This window comes from Pseudophryne corroboree, chromosome 2 (genome assembly GCF_028390025.1).
Source record: "Pseudophryne corroboree isolate aPseCor3 chromosome 2, aPseCor3.hap2, whole genome shotgun sequence".
NCBI classification, from domain to species: Eukaryota; Metazoa; Chordata; class Amphibia; order Anura; family Myobatrachidae; genus Pseudophryne; species Pseudophryne corroboree.
Window position 1 is genome coordinate 138,100,121 of NC_086445.1, and position 13,356 is coordinate 138,113,476.

Consider the following 13,356-nt stretch of genomic DNA (forward strand, 5'->3'; position numbering starts at 1 on the left):
TAGCGGCTTTATCACATAAAAGCCCCTATCTGGTTTTCCATATGGATAGAACGGAATTGCGGACACGTCCTCAGTTCCTGCCAAAAGTGGTTTCATCCTTTCATATGAACCAACCTATTGTGGTGCCTGTGGCTACACGGGACTTAGAGGATTCCGAGTCCCTTGATGTGGTCAGGGCTTTGAAAATGTATATAGCCAGGACGGCTAGAGTCCGAAAAACAGAAGCACTGTTTGTTCTGTATGCAGCCAACAAGCTTGGCGGCCCTGCTTTAAAGCAGACTCTTACTCGCTGGATCTGTATCACGATTCAGCAGGCGCATTCTACGGCAGGATTGCCGTTACCTAAATCGATCAAGGCCCATTCCACTAGGAAAGTGGGCTCTTCTTGGGCGGCTGCCCGAGGGGTCTCGGCACTACAGCTGTGTCGAGCTGCTACTTGGTCGGGTACAAACACCTTTGCAAAATTCTATAAGTTTGATACCCTGGCTGAGGAGGACCTCATGTTTGCTCAATCGGTGCTGCAGTGTCATCCGCACTCTCCCGCCCATTTGGGAGCTTTGGTATAATCCCCATGGTCCTTACGGAGTCCCCAGCATCCTCTAGGACGTTAGAGAAAATAAGATTTTACTTACCGGTAAATCTATTTCTCGTAGTCCGTAGAGGATGCTGGGCGCCCGTCCCAAGTGCGGACTTCTTCTGCAATACTTGTATATAGTTATTGCTTCAATAAGGGTTACGTTATTATTGCATCGGGCGTGAACTGATGCTATGTTATTGTCATACTGTTTACTGGATTGTTATCACAAGTTATACGGTGTGATTGGTGTGGCTGGTATGAATCTTGCCCTTGGATTAACAAAAATCCTTTCCTCGTACTGTCCATCTCCTCTGGGCACAGTTCTCTAACTGATGTCTGGAGGAGGGGCAGAGAGGGAGGAGCCAGTGCACACCAGGAACTAAATTCTTTCTTAAAGTGCCCATGTCTCCTGCGGAGCCCGTCTCTCCCCATGGTCCTTACGGAGTCCCCAGCATCCTTTACGGACTACGAGAAATAGATTTACCGGTAAGTAAAATCTTATTTTTTCACTTCTTCTCTTTTGTCTGCTTTTTTCCAGTGCATTTTTCCATTGGGATACACTCCCTTGGATAACATAATTGTAAACACTGTGGACTTAAAGAAGAGCTCTAGCCCCAGCAAGACAAAAAAGCGAAATATCTCTGAACTGTCACCAACTCCCCACCCTAGTGAGAAGAGAACGAAAATTGATTTGCCCATCCTTTGGGAATGTCTTCCAAGAAATGGTTTTTCATCTGCTCAGTGTGACCAGGGGAATATTGTGCCGGTTTTGCCTACACTGGCATGTGATGTTAGCCCCATCAAAACTTCACAGCATTATCCGGCTAATGACAGAAAGATTCAGGTTGAAAATGTGTCGGAGGCAGCAAATTCATTCAGCAGTTTCCCTTCTGGTCTGTGTGAGGATCCTACCTCTCCATCTGTACCGATGGGGTTACGCAATGGGAAAGTGTGTGACCAGTCTGAATCCCCGCTTGCAGATCAGGATATGCTTCAAGAACGGGTCTTGCCGAATGAAGTGGTGGAAATGGACATGTTAGATAATGGTTTTCTCTATCATTGTGAGAAGCCAGAAACAGAGGCTCTAGAGAAGTTATCAGAAACTGGCCGTACATTGCGCAGCGAGTGCAAAGAGCAGGAAACCTTAAAACTAAATTCTGAAATTGTAAACACAGAGCATTCAAATGGAGATCCAGGTGTACTGAAATATCCTGCATTCACTCCAGATCATGTGCTATCTATTAAAGCTACCACCCAACCACCTTTGTTGCAATGTCACCTGCTACCATCCCAAGTGAAGGAAAATTCCCCCAAGATGGTGTCCAGTCCAGCATTCAGCATTGTTGATGTTGGGCCAGATCTTGGAAATGATTCAGTCTTGGAATCTGGATTACCACTGTCCTGTGCAGTCGTCCAGGACAGTCTGTGTGAAAAAGTGGAGGGATGTTTGTTACAGGACAACCGGCCTAGGCAGCAAGCGGAAGACATTAGAGCTGTGGTAAATGTTGGCTGTGCAGAGGATCCTCAGGACACCTTAACAACAATATGTGAGATTACAGCCTCTCCTGGTGTACAGGAATCCAATGGAAACATCTTGCCGAATTTATATTCACCGCCAATTGCTTTAGTAGGTGCTGTAGATGAGAACCATGTAGACACAGCTGTCTCGCCATTAAAACACGGGTTATCAAAACACGATGGTTGTGAAATAGCTCTACCTACTAAGTCTTTGCAAGATATGCAGCAGGTGTTCCCTGCAGAAGATGGTTCTTTGGATGTTTATGAGCTCACTTGCACCAATGCTGCTGTTGCGCAAGACAGTGCTGTAGAACGAACAGCGGCATCTTGGAAAGTCTGTCACTTGTCACAACAGAAACATTTAGTGGAGGGCAAAGAGAGAAGTCAGTGTGGAACAGACACTCCATCCCAGTTATTGGAACATCATCGACCGCTCCAGAGCTTGTCCAAAGAAGAGTCATTGTTGTGTGCGAGCGATGCTTCTCGTACTAGAGATTCTATCAGAAAATATAGCGGTAATGTAAGTGTGGCACACGCAGCACTGCCAGGTTCTAGTTTTGCAGGAGAACAAATGGTACAGGACTGTCAGACAAGTAGTAATGAAACACCTAATTCTGTGCAGGACCTTTTGCTCGACTTCCAGTCAGAAGAGAAGTCCTTAAGGGATCTGTGTAACAGCCCAGTGACTGCTGTAAATGACCAGCCCAGTGTGGACTCTGCAGCAGAGTCATTACAGAAAAATCGGATGTCTGGACTACTAGATTTGGTCTATGGTTGTCAGTCAAATAACATTACCAAACCACCTGACTCCTTAGAGGAACTTCAGCCAGTGTGCCACTTGGACACTAGTTCCTTATTGTGTGTTTGTGATACTCCTTGCACTGCAGCAGCTGTTGTGAAAGATGGAATTAATGTAGGCCCAGATGTTGCATCATTATTAGTCCATTCTTTGCCAGATCTACAAAACTTAACGCATGACTGTCCAAAAACTCATTGTGTAATCAGTACTCCATCTCTAGGCATCCAGACGGCACCTCATATGTATGACCATTCCACGCTTGACGTAAATGGTTCCTCATGTGACATAACTGCCGATCTGGATAATTGTGATAATGCGGATACTACATCAGGACCCCAGGGGCCAGATAATCATTTCTTGAACAGTCTGATGGATAGTTGTGAAACTACCGTTATGCCGGAGTCACAAATAAACAGTGTATTAGACAAAGAGATCCGTTCTTCATGCGATACAGGTGTTCCTATGGAAGACGATGGCACTGTAAGACCACCTATATCAGACTTTGGTGTGTCCATGTGCAAGCTGGGTACTAAGAAGACTTTTTATGAAAACACAGTCTTACCTGACTTGTTACTAGACATTCAGCCTGAGCACCGGATGGAAGAACCCTTAGTAGCAACAGCCCCTAGTCCTGCATGCCGTGTTCTGGTTTCCCCGACTCCTCTTTCAGATGCAGAACCAATAGCACGTGGTGATTTGCTGCAGGATAAATCAAAGCTGAATGACTCGACTGAAATATCCAGAGCAGTAACCAATTACAATGGCCTTCATGACGTCAGCACTTTGTCAGAAACGCTTTCTTTGAAAACTTCATTAAACACTGACAGTTTATCACAAGGTGAGTCCATGGATGCAACAAGTGTGGAATCGAAACAGGCTCCAAAGACACCTGGAGGTAGAACCTTCAAAAATACCCAGAGATGTCTGCAGTGGAGGAACAAACATTCTCTATGCTGGTTAGATTGCATTCTGTCAGCCCTGGTCCAGTCTGATTTGCTGAGCAATTTTGTGGCTAAGGGTGATAAGGCATTAATCATTCACTATCTTTTTGAGAGATACGAGGAAGCCAGCTCCATGCTAACGCAAAGTACCAAGAAAGTAAAACCAAGTATGTATTTTTCTATCATAGTTTTCTTTCTCTAACCTTTCCCTTTCGTAAACAAAAAATGCTTCTCAAACTCTTGGAATGCATGCCAGAGTGGTGGTGGGGTGTCTTCAGTCTATCACAATCTAATAAAAAATCTTTAGCACGAATATAAAATTTATATCAAGGGGTATATTCAATTGAAGTCTGATCCATTCCGACATTCATTTGTCGGAATGGATCCGACAAGGGCTATTCAATGCCATCTCAATTCAACTTTAAAAAAAGTCGAATTGAGATGTGGGAGCTGGGACGGGGAGAGCCGCGTGCATACGGGGGAGAGCAGCGCTACAGCAGCAGCTATAGCAGCGTAGCCGGAGGATGTCACAGCCGCCGCTCACGGCAGTGTCCACCCGGCTCCAGCAGGTCTCGCTTGCTGGAGACGGGTGGACGCTCCTGTGAGCGGCGGCTGTGACACATACTCCGGCTACGCTGCTGTAGCGCTGGTCTCCTCCTCCTCGGCTCCCTCATCTCTATCCGACTGTTTTTAAAGTCTGATTGAGACGGTAGTCGACAGAAGCATGTGGATCGGCAGCTATTCCGCTGATCCACGTGCTTTCTGCTGCGGGGTACCACTGGGCTCCACAAGGATAGACATAGGGTTGTAGAGTAGGATCTTGATCCGAGGCACCAACAGGCTGAAAAGCTTTGACTGTTCCCAGAATGCATAGCGCCGCCTCCTCTATACAGGAGCTCAGTTTTGTAGTTGGTGTCGCAGATAGCAGGCACATAACAGAGGGGCTGCGCTGGGCAGCCCTGAGAAGAGATTTTTAGAAGAACAGTGAAGACTTCCAAGGGCAGCAGCAGTGTGTATATGTCTTTTGACATTCACTGCTGCAGCTCCATCTCTCCCCAGCGGCGCTGTACACTCCCGAGCCCTGGTTGCCGGGTAACTACAGCAGGAGGCTCCGGTTTTCTTCCATGGTCAGGCACACACGATGGGGGCTCTCGGGACCCGTACTTTATCGCGATCCGGCGCGGTCAGTGGGAGGCGGGCCACGCACGCTGGCGGTGGACACTGGCAGTACAGGCGATCCCACTAGATCACCAGGGCATGGGTGCAGGTCAGGTTTTCTCTTAAAGCCATTTTAATCGTAGCCCACAGTACCTGGTGGTTTTGCCAGCAGGGGGATAAGGCTTAGACCTGGAGCCCCTCCCCCAGGGCGCCATTTTCCGCAAATGTTCTTTCCCTGGAGCTGCATATCTGTCTTTTCCTCACTCCCTGTCAGTGTCTGGGCGCCATATCTCTCAGCTACACTGTTCCTGGGACTGCTTGGGCAAATCCTCCTGTGTAAAGTCGCCTGGTTGTCAGCGCTGTGACTTTACATGACACTTAAGTATTCTACCTGCCTATTAGACAGTGTTAGTTAAGAAAGAGTGCATTTAGTCAGGGTTTTCTAGTACAATTAACCTGTGATATACATCCAGTTCTTACTGTGCAGTGTTATATCTATTGACTACATAGCTATATCAGCTGGTCCAGTGCAGTATTATTGTTGGTAATAACCTCTGCATTGTATAACTGTGACTATATGTGTGTGCATTAGCTTGCTGAGTGGTTTCCATTTCGTGTCTCTCACTCAACTTGCTATCCCTATATTCTATAACCTGAGGGGGCTTGGTGCGTCAGGTCTTATAATAATATAGGATATTCAGAAGATATGCTCTAATACGTATTTTTCTCTGTGATTTTAGTCACTGTATCTCTCCTGTGTCCCTGCTTGTGCTGACTACACTGTGCAGGGGTTTGGGTAAGAGGTATTGTGCTGCTGCCAATTGTACTGTGTTACCTGATACTGCAAGTTATATCATGTCTGCTTCTGACGGTAACGGTTCTGGGGCGGAACACACTGCTGGTGTTGCTGAAGCCACAGATCCATATGAGGAGAATATAGCAGCTGTGGGTTCTGGTTCGGGGGGCTCCTTGCCCCCCAGTGGAACTGTGGCAACGGAGGTCCATAATGACCCACCGTGGGCTGCTTTTTCCATGCTTCTGCATACGCTAGTTAATAAATTAACACCCCCTATGGGACCCCCTATGCCGGTACAACCGTAAGTGGTCCTGCAGCTAATCCGCCGTGGGTGGACAATTTATCTGCTCAGTTGAAGAAGTTGAACCAGTCCCTGACTACTAAGTCTGACCCTCGGTCGCCTAAGCCCAAGGGGTCCTCTAAGCGAGCTCTTATCTCCTCACAATCCACTGCTGTCACTGACACCTCGTCTGATGAAGATGGCACTTACACTGACCCCGCAGATTCTGACTCTGATATTGCTGATGGGGAGGGTGTTCACATGTGGATGTTCCTGATCTTTTGGAGGCTATTAAGTTGATTTTACAGATTACGGATGATCCCGAGCCATCCGTCCCTCCTAAGAAACCAGATAGGTTCAAGCGTCAGAAGGTGGTTAAACAAGTTTTACCTCACTCTGGCCACCTAGTGGATATACGTCGGGAACCCTGGGAAAACCCGGGTAAGAAGTTTGTGCCTCAAAAGAAGATGCAGGCTCGCTATCCCCTCGCGCCAGACCTGTCTAAAAAAAAAATTGGGAAACACCTCCTCCAGTAGACTCGCATGTGGCTAGGATGGTGGTTTCCTCAGCTCTACCTGTCACTACCGTCACATCTCTAAAAGAGCCTACGGATAAACGTGTGGAGGGCTGTCTAAAAGCGATTTACACCCTCACGGGTGCTGCACAAAGGCCCACTATTGCAGCAACATGGGCTGCAGAGGCTATTGAAGCATGGGCCTTGGAGTTAGAAGCTGAAATCTCTTCTGACCATGCTAGACAATGCTTGTCATATATTGTCACAGCTTCTCGCTATATTAAAGAGGCGGCTTCTGATGCCGATATCCTAGCAGTCAAGGCCTCTACTACATCAGTCCTGGCTCGCCGGATTTTGTGGCTGAGATCCTGGTCTGTGGATCTGGACTCTAGAAAAACCCTGGAGGTGCTCCCTTTCAAGGGAGATATTCTGTTTGGGGAGGACTTAAATAAGATTGTGGCTGACTTGGCTATGGCCAAAACCGCCTGTTTGCCAAGTACCGCTCCTTCTGTCTCGAAGGCGAAAGGTACTTCCTTTCGCCCCTTTCGTCCTTCAGGTAAAGCAAAAGGTCAGGCGTACAACAAGCAGACCCGCACTTCCAAACCTGGTAAGCCAAAACCCAAAAGAGCCTGGGCGGCCCGTCAGCCAGCTTCCAAGACCGATAAGCCTGCCGCATGACGGGGCGGGCTTCCCCCTGGGGGATCCCAGGGTGGGGGGCCGGCTTCTAGGGTATACCCAGGAATGGTTGAAGACCACTTCAGATGCCTGGGTATGGAAAGTCGTCACTCAAGGTTACGCCATAGCCTTCCAAAACCGACCCCCTCATCGATTTTCCCGGACAGACGTCCCGTTGGACCAGACAAAGGCAAACACTCTACATTCGGTGGTACAGACCCTCCTGGATACAGGAGTCGTAGTACAGGTGCCTCTTGCGCAGAGGGGCCGCGGGTACTATTCTCCGCTGTTTCTAGTCCCGAAACCGAATGGCTCCTCTCGGCCCATTCTCAACCTCAAGGCATTGAACAGGTTTGTGAAGGTTTCCAAGTTCCGTATGGAAACACTTCGCTCTATAGTTCTGGCCTTGGAACCTGGGGTCTCCCTGGACATACAGGATGCTTACCTGCATATTCCTATAGCAGCGTCACATCAGCAATACCTGAGGTTTGCGATTTGCAACCTCCATTACCAGTGTCAGGCGTTACCTTTTGGTTTAACTACAGCTCCGCGAGTCTTCACCAAAGTTATGGCTGTGATGATGGTGGTACTCCGCCGTCAAGTTGTCAGGATACTGCCATATCTGGACGACTTGTTAATCCTGGCAAATTCCCCAGAACTTCTCCTACGTCATCTGGATATGACTGTCCAGTTTCTACAAGCCCACGGGTGGCTCATCAACTGGAAGAAATCCTCCCTGGTCCCTGCTCAGTGCATGGTGCACCAGGGAGCGCTATTGGACACTCACAACCAGAGGTTGTTCTTGTCTCAGGAGAAAGTCCAGAAGCTTCAGGACAGGATTCGTTGCTTCCTTTCTCGTCCGCAAGTGTCTGCACCCAGCACCTGCTTCGCCAAATGTATCAGCACTCGACATGGTGGAGTATGCTCAATTCCATTCTCGCCCCCTCCAGAAGCTGATTCTAGCCAAGTGGGACGGCCTGCCTCACCGGATCAAGTCTCACATGATCTCATTGACTCCGGAGGTTCGTCTGTCGCTGCTATGGTGGCTGCAGGACTGACGATTGTGCAGGAGCCGTCCATTCTGGATATCCAACTGGGTCCTGTTGACGACAGATGCCAGTCTAAGAGGTTGGGGCGCAGTGCTGGAGCAACACTCCCTTCAGGGTCGGTGGACCAAGGAGGAATCTCTCCTCTCGATCAACATTCTGGAATTGCAGGCGGTCTTCAATGCGTTGAACCTGGCCCAGCATTTCATTCAGAACCGTCCTGTTCAGGTACAGTCAGACAACGCCACCACAGTGGCTTACATAAATCATCAAGGCGGCACTCGAAGCCGCTTGGCGATGAAGGAAGTCTCACGGATTCTACATTGGGTGGAACGCCATCTACCGGCCATATCTGCAATATTAATTCCGGGAGTCCTGAATTGGGAAGTGGACTTTCTCAGTCGTCGGGACGTACATGCCGACGAGTGGGGCCTCCTTTCAGAAGTGTTACAACTCCTAGTGGAAAAGTGGGGCCTTCCAGACGTGGATCTGATGGCGTCTCGACACAATCATAAGGTTCCGGTCTTCGGGGAAAGGACAAGGGATCCTCAAGCAGCATTCGTGGATGCGCTGGCGGTACCGTGGAGGTTTCGGCTGCCGTACGTGTTCCCTCCGGTGTCACTCCTGCCCAGGGTAATTCGGAAGTTCAAGCAAGAAAAAGGAAACCTGCTTCTCATAGCTCCGGCGTGGCCCAGACGGCACTGGTTCTCAGACCTGCAAGCCCTATCGTCAGAGCGTCCAATTCTACTTCCACAACGCCCAGACCTCCTCGTTCAGGGCTCCTGTGTCTACCAGGACCTAGCCCGGCTGTCTTTGACGGCGTGGCTCTTGAAACTTCCGTCTTGAGGGCTAAAGGGTTTTCTGAGGCGGTCATTCAAACTATGTTGCGGGCCCGGAAACCGGCTTCGGCTCTGATTTACTATAGGGTCTGGCATTCTTACTTTGTTTGGTGCGCATCTAACGATTATGACGCTTCCAAGTTTAGTATAGCCAAGTTGTTGGCTTTTCTTCAGCAGGGCCTGCACTTAGGCCTGCCTCTGGCCTCCTTCAAGGTTCAAATATCTGCCTTGTCTGTGTGGTTTCAGAGAAAAATTGCAACCTTACCTGATGTGCATACCTTTTACTCAGGGTGTGTTTCGTATCCAACCTCCCTATGTCCCGCCTGTGGCTCCTTGGGACTTGTCGGTGGTTTTGGAGGCGTTACAAGAGTCTCCGTTTGAACCTCTTGGTTCAACTGACCTTAAGTGGCTTTCCCTTAAGGTGGTATTTCTGCTGGCTATTGCTTCAGCTAGAAGAGTGTCGGATTTGGGTGCCTTGTCCTGTAGTTCCCCATATCTGATATTTCATCGTGACCGGGCGGTTGTTAGGACTCGTCCCGGATATATACCTAAGGTGGTTTCTTCGTTCCACCTTAACCAGGAGATTGTGGTTCCGGCACTTGTTTCTCCTGATCTGCCTCCCAAATAGCGGTCTATGGATGTGGTACGGGCTCTCCGTATCTATGTGAAGAGAACTGCTTCGATTAGAAAATCTGATTCTCTCTTTGTGCTGTTTGGATTTCACAAACGGGGCTGGCCTGCTCACAAGCAGACTTTGGCCAGATGGATTAGAATGGTCATTGCACATGCTTATGTGAGGGCTGGTCTATCAGCTCCTGCTCACATTACGGCCCATTCTACTTGGTCTGTTGGACCTTCTTGAGCGGCCCGCCGTGGTGCGACCCTTGAACAATTGTGCAAGGCGGCTACGTGGTCCTCTGTGAACACGTTCATAAGGTTCTATGCCTTCGATACTGCTGCTTCCCAGGATGCTTCCTTTGGACGCAGGGTTCTTGTGCCCGCTACAGTTCGTCCCCTCCCATAAGGAACTGCTTTAGGACATCCCCTATGTCTATCCTTGTGGAGCCCAGTGTACCCCGCAGCAGAAAACGAGTTTTATGGTAAGAACTTACCTTTATTTAAAACTCTTTCTGCGAGGTACACTGGACTCCACAAGGCGCCCACCCTGACGCACTTAGCTTATTTGGGTTGGTATGGCATTAGCCGCTGACACTTCTCCTGTCGTGAGAGAGTGGTGTATGTGGCTACTAACCGTTGTCGTCTCTCTTCCTGCTACTGCATTGGGCTGGTTAACTAAAAACTGAGCTCCTGTGCAGGGAGGCGGGGTTATAGAGGAGGCAGCGCTATGCATTCTGGGAACAGTCAAAGCTTTTCAGCCTGTTGGTGCCTCGGATCAAGATCCTACTCTACACCCCTATGTTTATCCTTGTGGAGCCCAGTGTACCTCGCAGAAAGAGTTGTAACAATGGTAACTTCTTACCCTAAAACTTGTTTTTCGACAAGTCGAATTCCTCGACTTGTTGAAAAATTTGGGGTTATATTGAATAGGTCGGAGTCCCTTCCAACCTAAAAAAGTAGAAACTGCAGTTTTGTCGACAGACGCCAGCTTTCGACTTCAATTGAATATACCCCTAAGTCTGCAACATACTTGCTACAAGGTCAAAACATATTCAAGCTCCAAAATAACAAAGTAAAAGGAATCTGGAACCACATAGCATATGCAATTTAAATCAACTGTTAATATAATGCAGATACAACAAGTCCATGCTGAAAAAACAAACACCACATAATATACTAACAGTAGCAGTCTGTGTGTATGTTAGCCACACATGCAGTAAGGTAATCCTGTATAATAATCCTTACATTCTTAACCACTTAACTGATTATTTTTTTTATGAGCGAATTAGGTGAAGAACATGAATTTAACCCTATCCAAAATGATTTTAGTAAAAAAATATATATATATTTATTTTTCAAAAATCGATCGGGAACATCGCGACCATCGGAAACATTGCGACCATCGCGGCTTTCATTTTGAAAGCCGGGATAGCCTCCAGGTACACAGGGGGGGCTTAGTGGGGTTAATTTACACTGCCCCAGCGGCTATTGTCTGCAGCCGCTGGAGGGGGGCGGGGGGGTCCTGCCATGCTGACCGATCGGCAGCACGGCAATCAGTAGGGGTGAGTGCAGGGAGGCAGAGGGACCTTCTGGCCTCTCTGACGGCAGCAGCAGAGGTAAGTTTTCCTTCCCTCCCGCTGCTAATACTGTTTATCTAACTGATCGCATCCTGTGCAACCAGGTCAGATAAAGCACTTGCAGGCAAGTGGTTAAACTCTGACCTCAGCACTCCAAACTGTTCATGTGTTACAGGTCTACTAGCAGAATCACAAGTGAAATAATTATCTTCACCTGTGGCTCTTTTAAATGTCAGTGAGTAATTAGTACACTTGTGCACCTGCTAGGGGACCCAGAAAATGTGAACTGTCTGGAGTCCTGAGAACTGAGTTTGAGAACCACTGTAAGCTATATAATTGCGGATTACATATCCTTGGATGCGTAGGAGGGGCAGGGGTATCCCTCCACCAATTGCTCCCTCTGCAGGAGAAAAATAAAGGAGTCGTTGCTGGGGTAAGTGTTAGATGAGTGCAATTGGAGCTGCATTTTCTAGCTCCATTATATTCGTAGTAATAAAAGGAATACTCCATTAACAGTCAGAAAAGTTCCACCTGAGAGAGGGCAGTATAATTATCCAAAAGGTGCTGAAAGCAAGTCGGTCTCCTTATATAAAGAATTGTTATTTGTTTCTAGAAGTGCCCAAAGCAATATTTGTCCATAAAAAAACGTCATGCATGTAGTCAGACATTTAATTGAAATCAAGGAAATAGAGATGAGTGGCAGTACATATACCTAGACATCGAAAATCCAAATGAATAGCCTCTAGGCAGCGGGGAGGGTTAGGCACCACTGGGGGGAGAGAAGTTTAGGCTGCGGGGGGAGGGTTAGGATTAGGCAGCGTGAAGGGGGTTAGGTTTAGGCTGCAGGGTGGGGGAGGCACTTCTGGTTAGGTTGCGGTAAAGGGGGAGACGGTTAGGCACCACTGGAGGAGGGTTGGGTTTAGACTGCGAGGGGGGGAGGTGTTTGGTACAGGTTGTGCGTAAGTGGGGTTAGGGATTAGGGCTAGCATACTTACCTAGTAGGTGTTGGCATCCTAAGCGTAGTAGGTATCGGGATGCTGCTGTCTGTATTCTGTCTGCCGGGATCCCGTTACCATCCCAGAGGAGATGTGGGGGGAGCTGAGTGGCAGATTGATGTGGATAGGGCGGAATTAAGTGACAGGTTAATGTGGTAAGAGGGGATTTTGCAACACACTTCTGTGGAGAGAGTAGTTCAAGACAAGTTACTGTGCAGATGTGGGGGTTCTGAGACAAGCTGGGGGGGAGGGCATATGTGCAAAAGCTGCAAAGGAAGGAACTGATGTATGTTCGCTCCACGTTTTTTTGTACAGGCCAGTGTGTCCCCCCCCCCCCCCTCCTTCCCCCCAAGAAATGATTTGCAGGTTTGGGTGAAGTAGACTCAGTGTAAAAATTTAAATAACGCAAACCTAATTAATCTGCATTGATGCTCCAATTTGGCAAATACCCCCCTTCCCATGTGTGTCTATATTGGTCTACCTAGTCTGCCACCATGTCTATAATTCAGCAGGCAGTGATTTTCATAACCACTTCTCCATGAACTTCCTGTTTGTGTAAATGGTAAATATATAGGTCAGAGGCTTTGATGAAGCCATTATTGCTTAAGTAAGAACTGGCAATGGGTTGGGGTTTTGGAATCTGCACTGGATCGGATTATAAATGAGCGTTGAATAATTTTTAAACCATAAATACGTCTGTAGTAACCAACGTATAGCTACCGACTATGTCAATTGGGTTTTTGCGGTAGAGCTGGGTTGGTGGCGCTCCCGGACTTTAGTTCAGAACAAACTATTGTTGTTTTTTTTTTTTTTCACGAAGAGGCAAAAGAGAAAAAAAAGACTGTTGTGTTGTCTCACTGGGGCACACTTTGTTTTTAATTTATGTACATATATTGTGTGTATGTGAAAAAAGGATGAAAATAGATCTAAAACGTAACTTTTATTAATTTCTTTGTCAGACGAAACTGTTGTTTATATCAACAACAGTTAATTAAAACAGAATTAAACAGTAGTATGTTACTC

General features: G+C 47.7%; 1 protein-coding gene across 2 annotated transcripts in view; it reads left to right on the plus strand.

Moving 5' to 3' along the window:
- USPL1 (ubiquitin specific peptidase like 1) overlaps window positions 1-13,356 on the plus strand; it is a 112,380-nt gene that overhangs the window by 33,687 nt on the left and 65,337 nt on the right. For both annotated transcript variants that reach the window (XM_063951751.1, XM_063951752.1), the window contains one exon: window positions 1,116-4,002. In XM_063951751.1, the coding sequence (XP_063807821.1) occupies window positions 1,116-4,002 (2,887 nt within the window). The remainder of the gene's footprint in view (window positions 1-1,115; window positions 4,003-13,356) is intronic.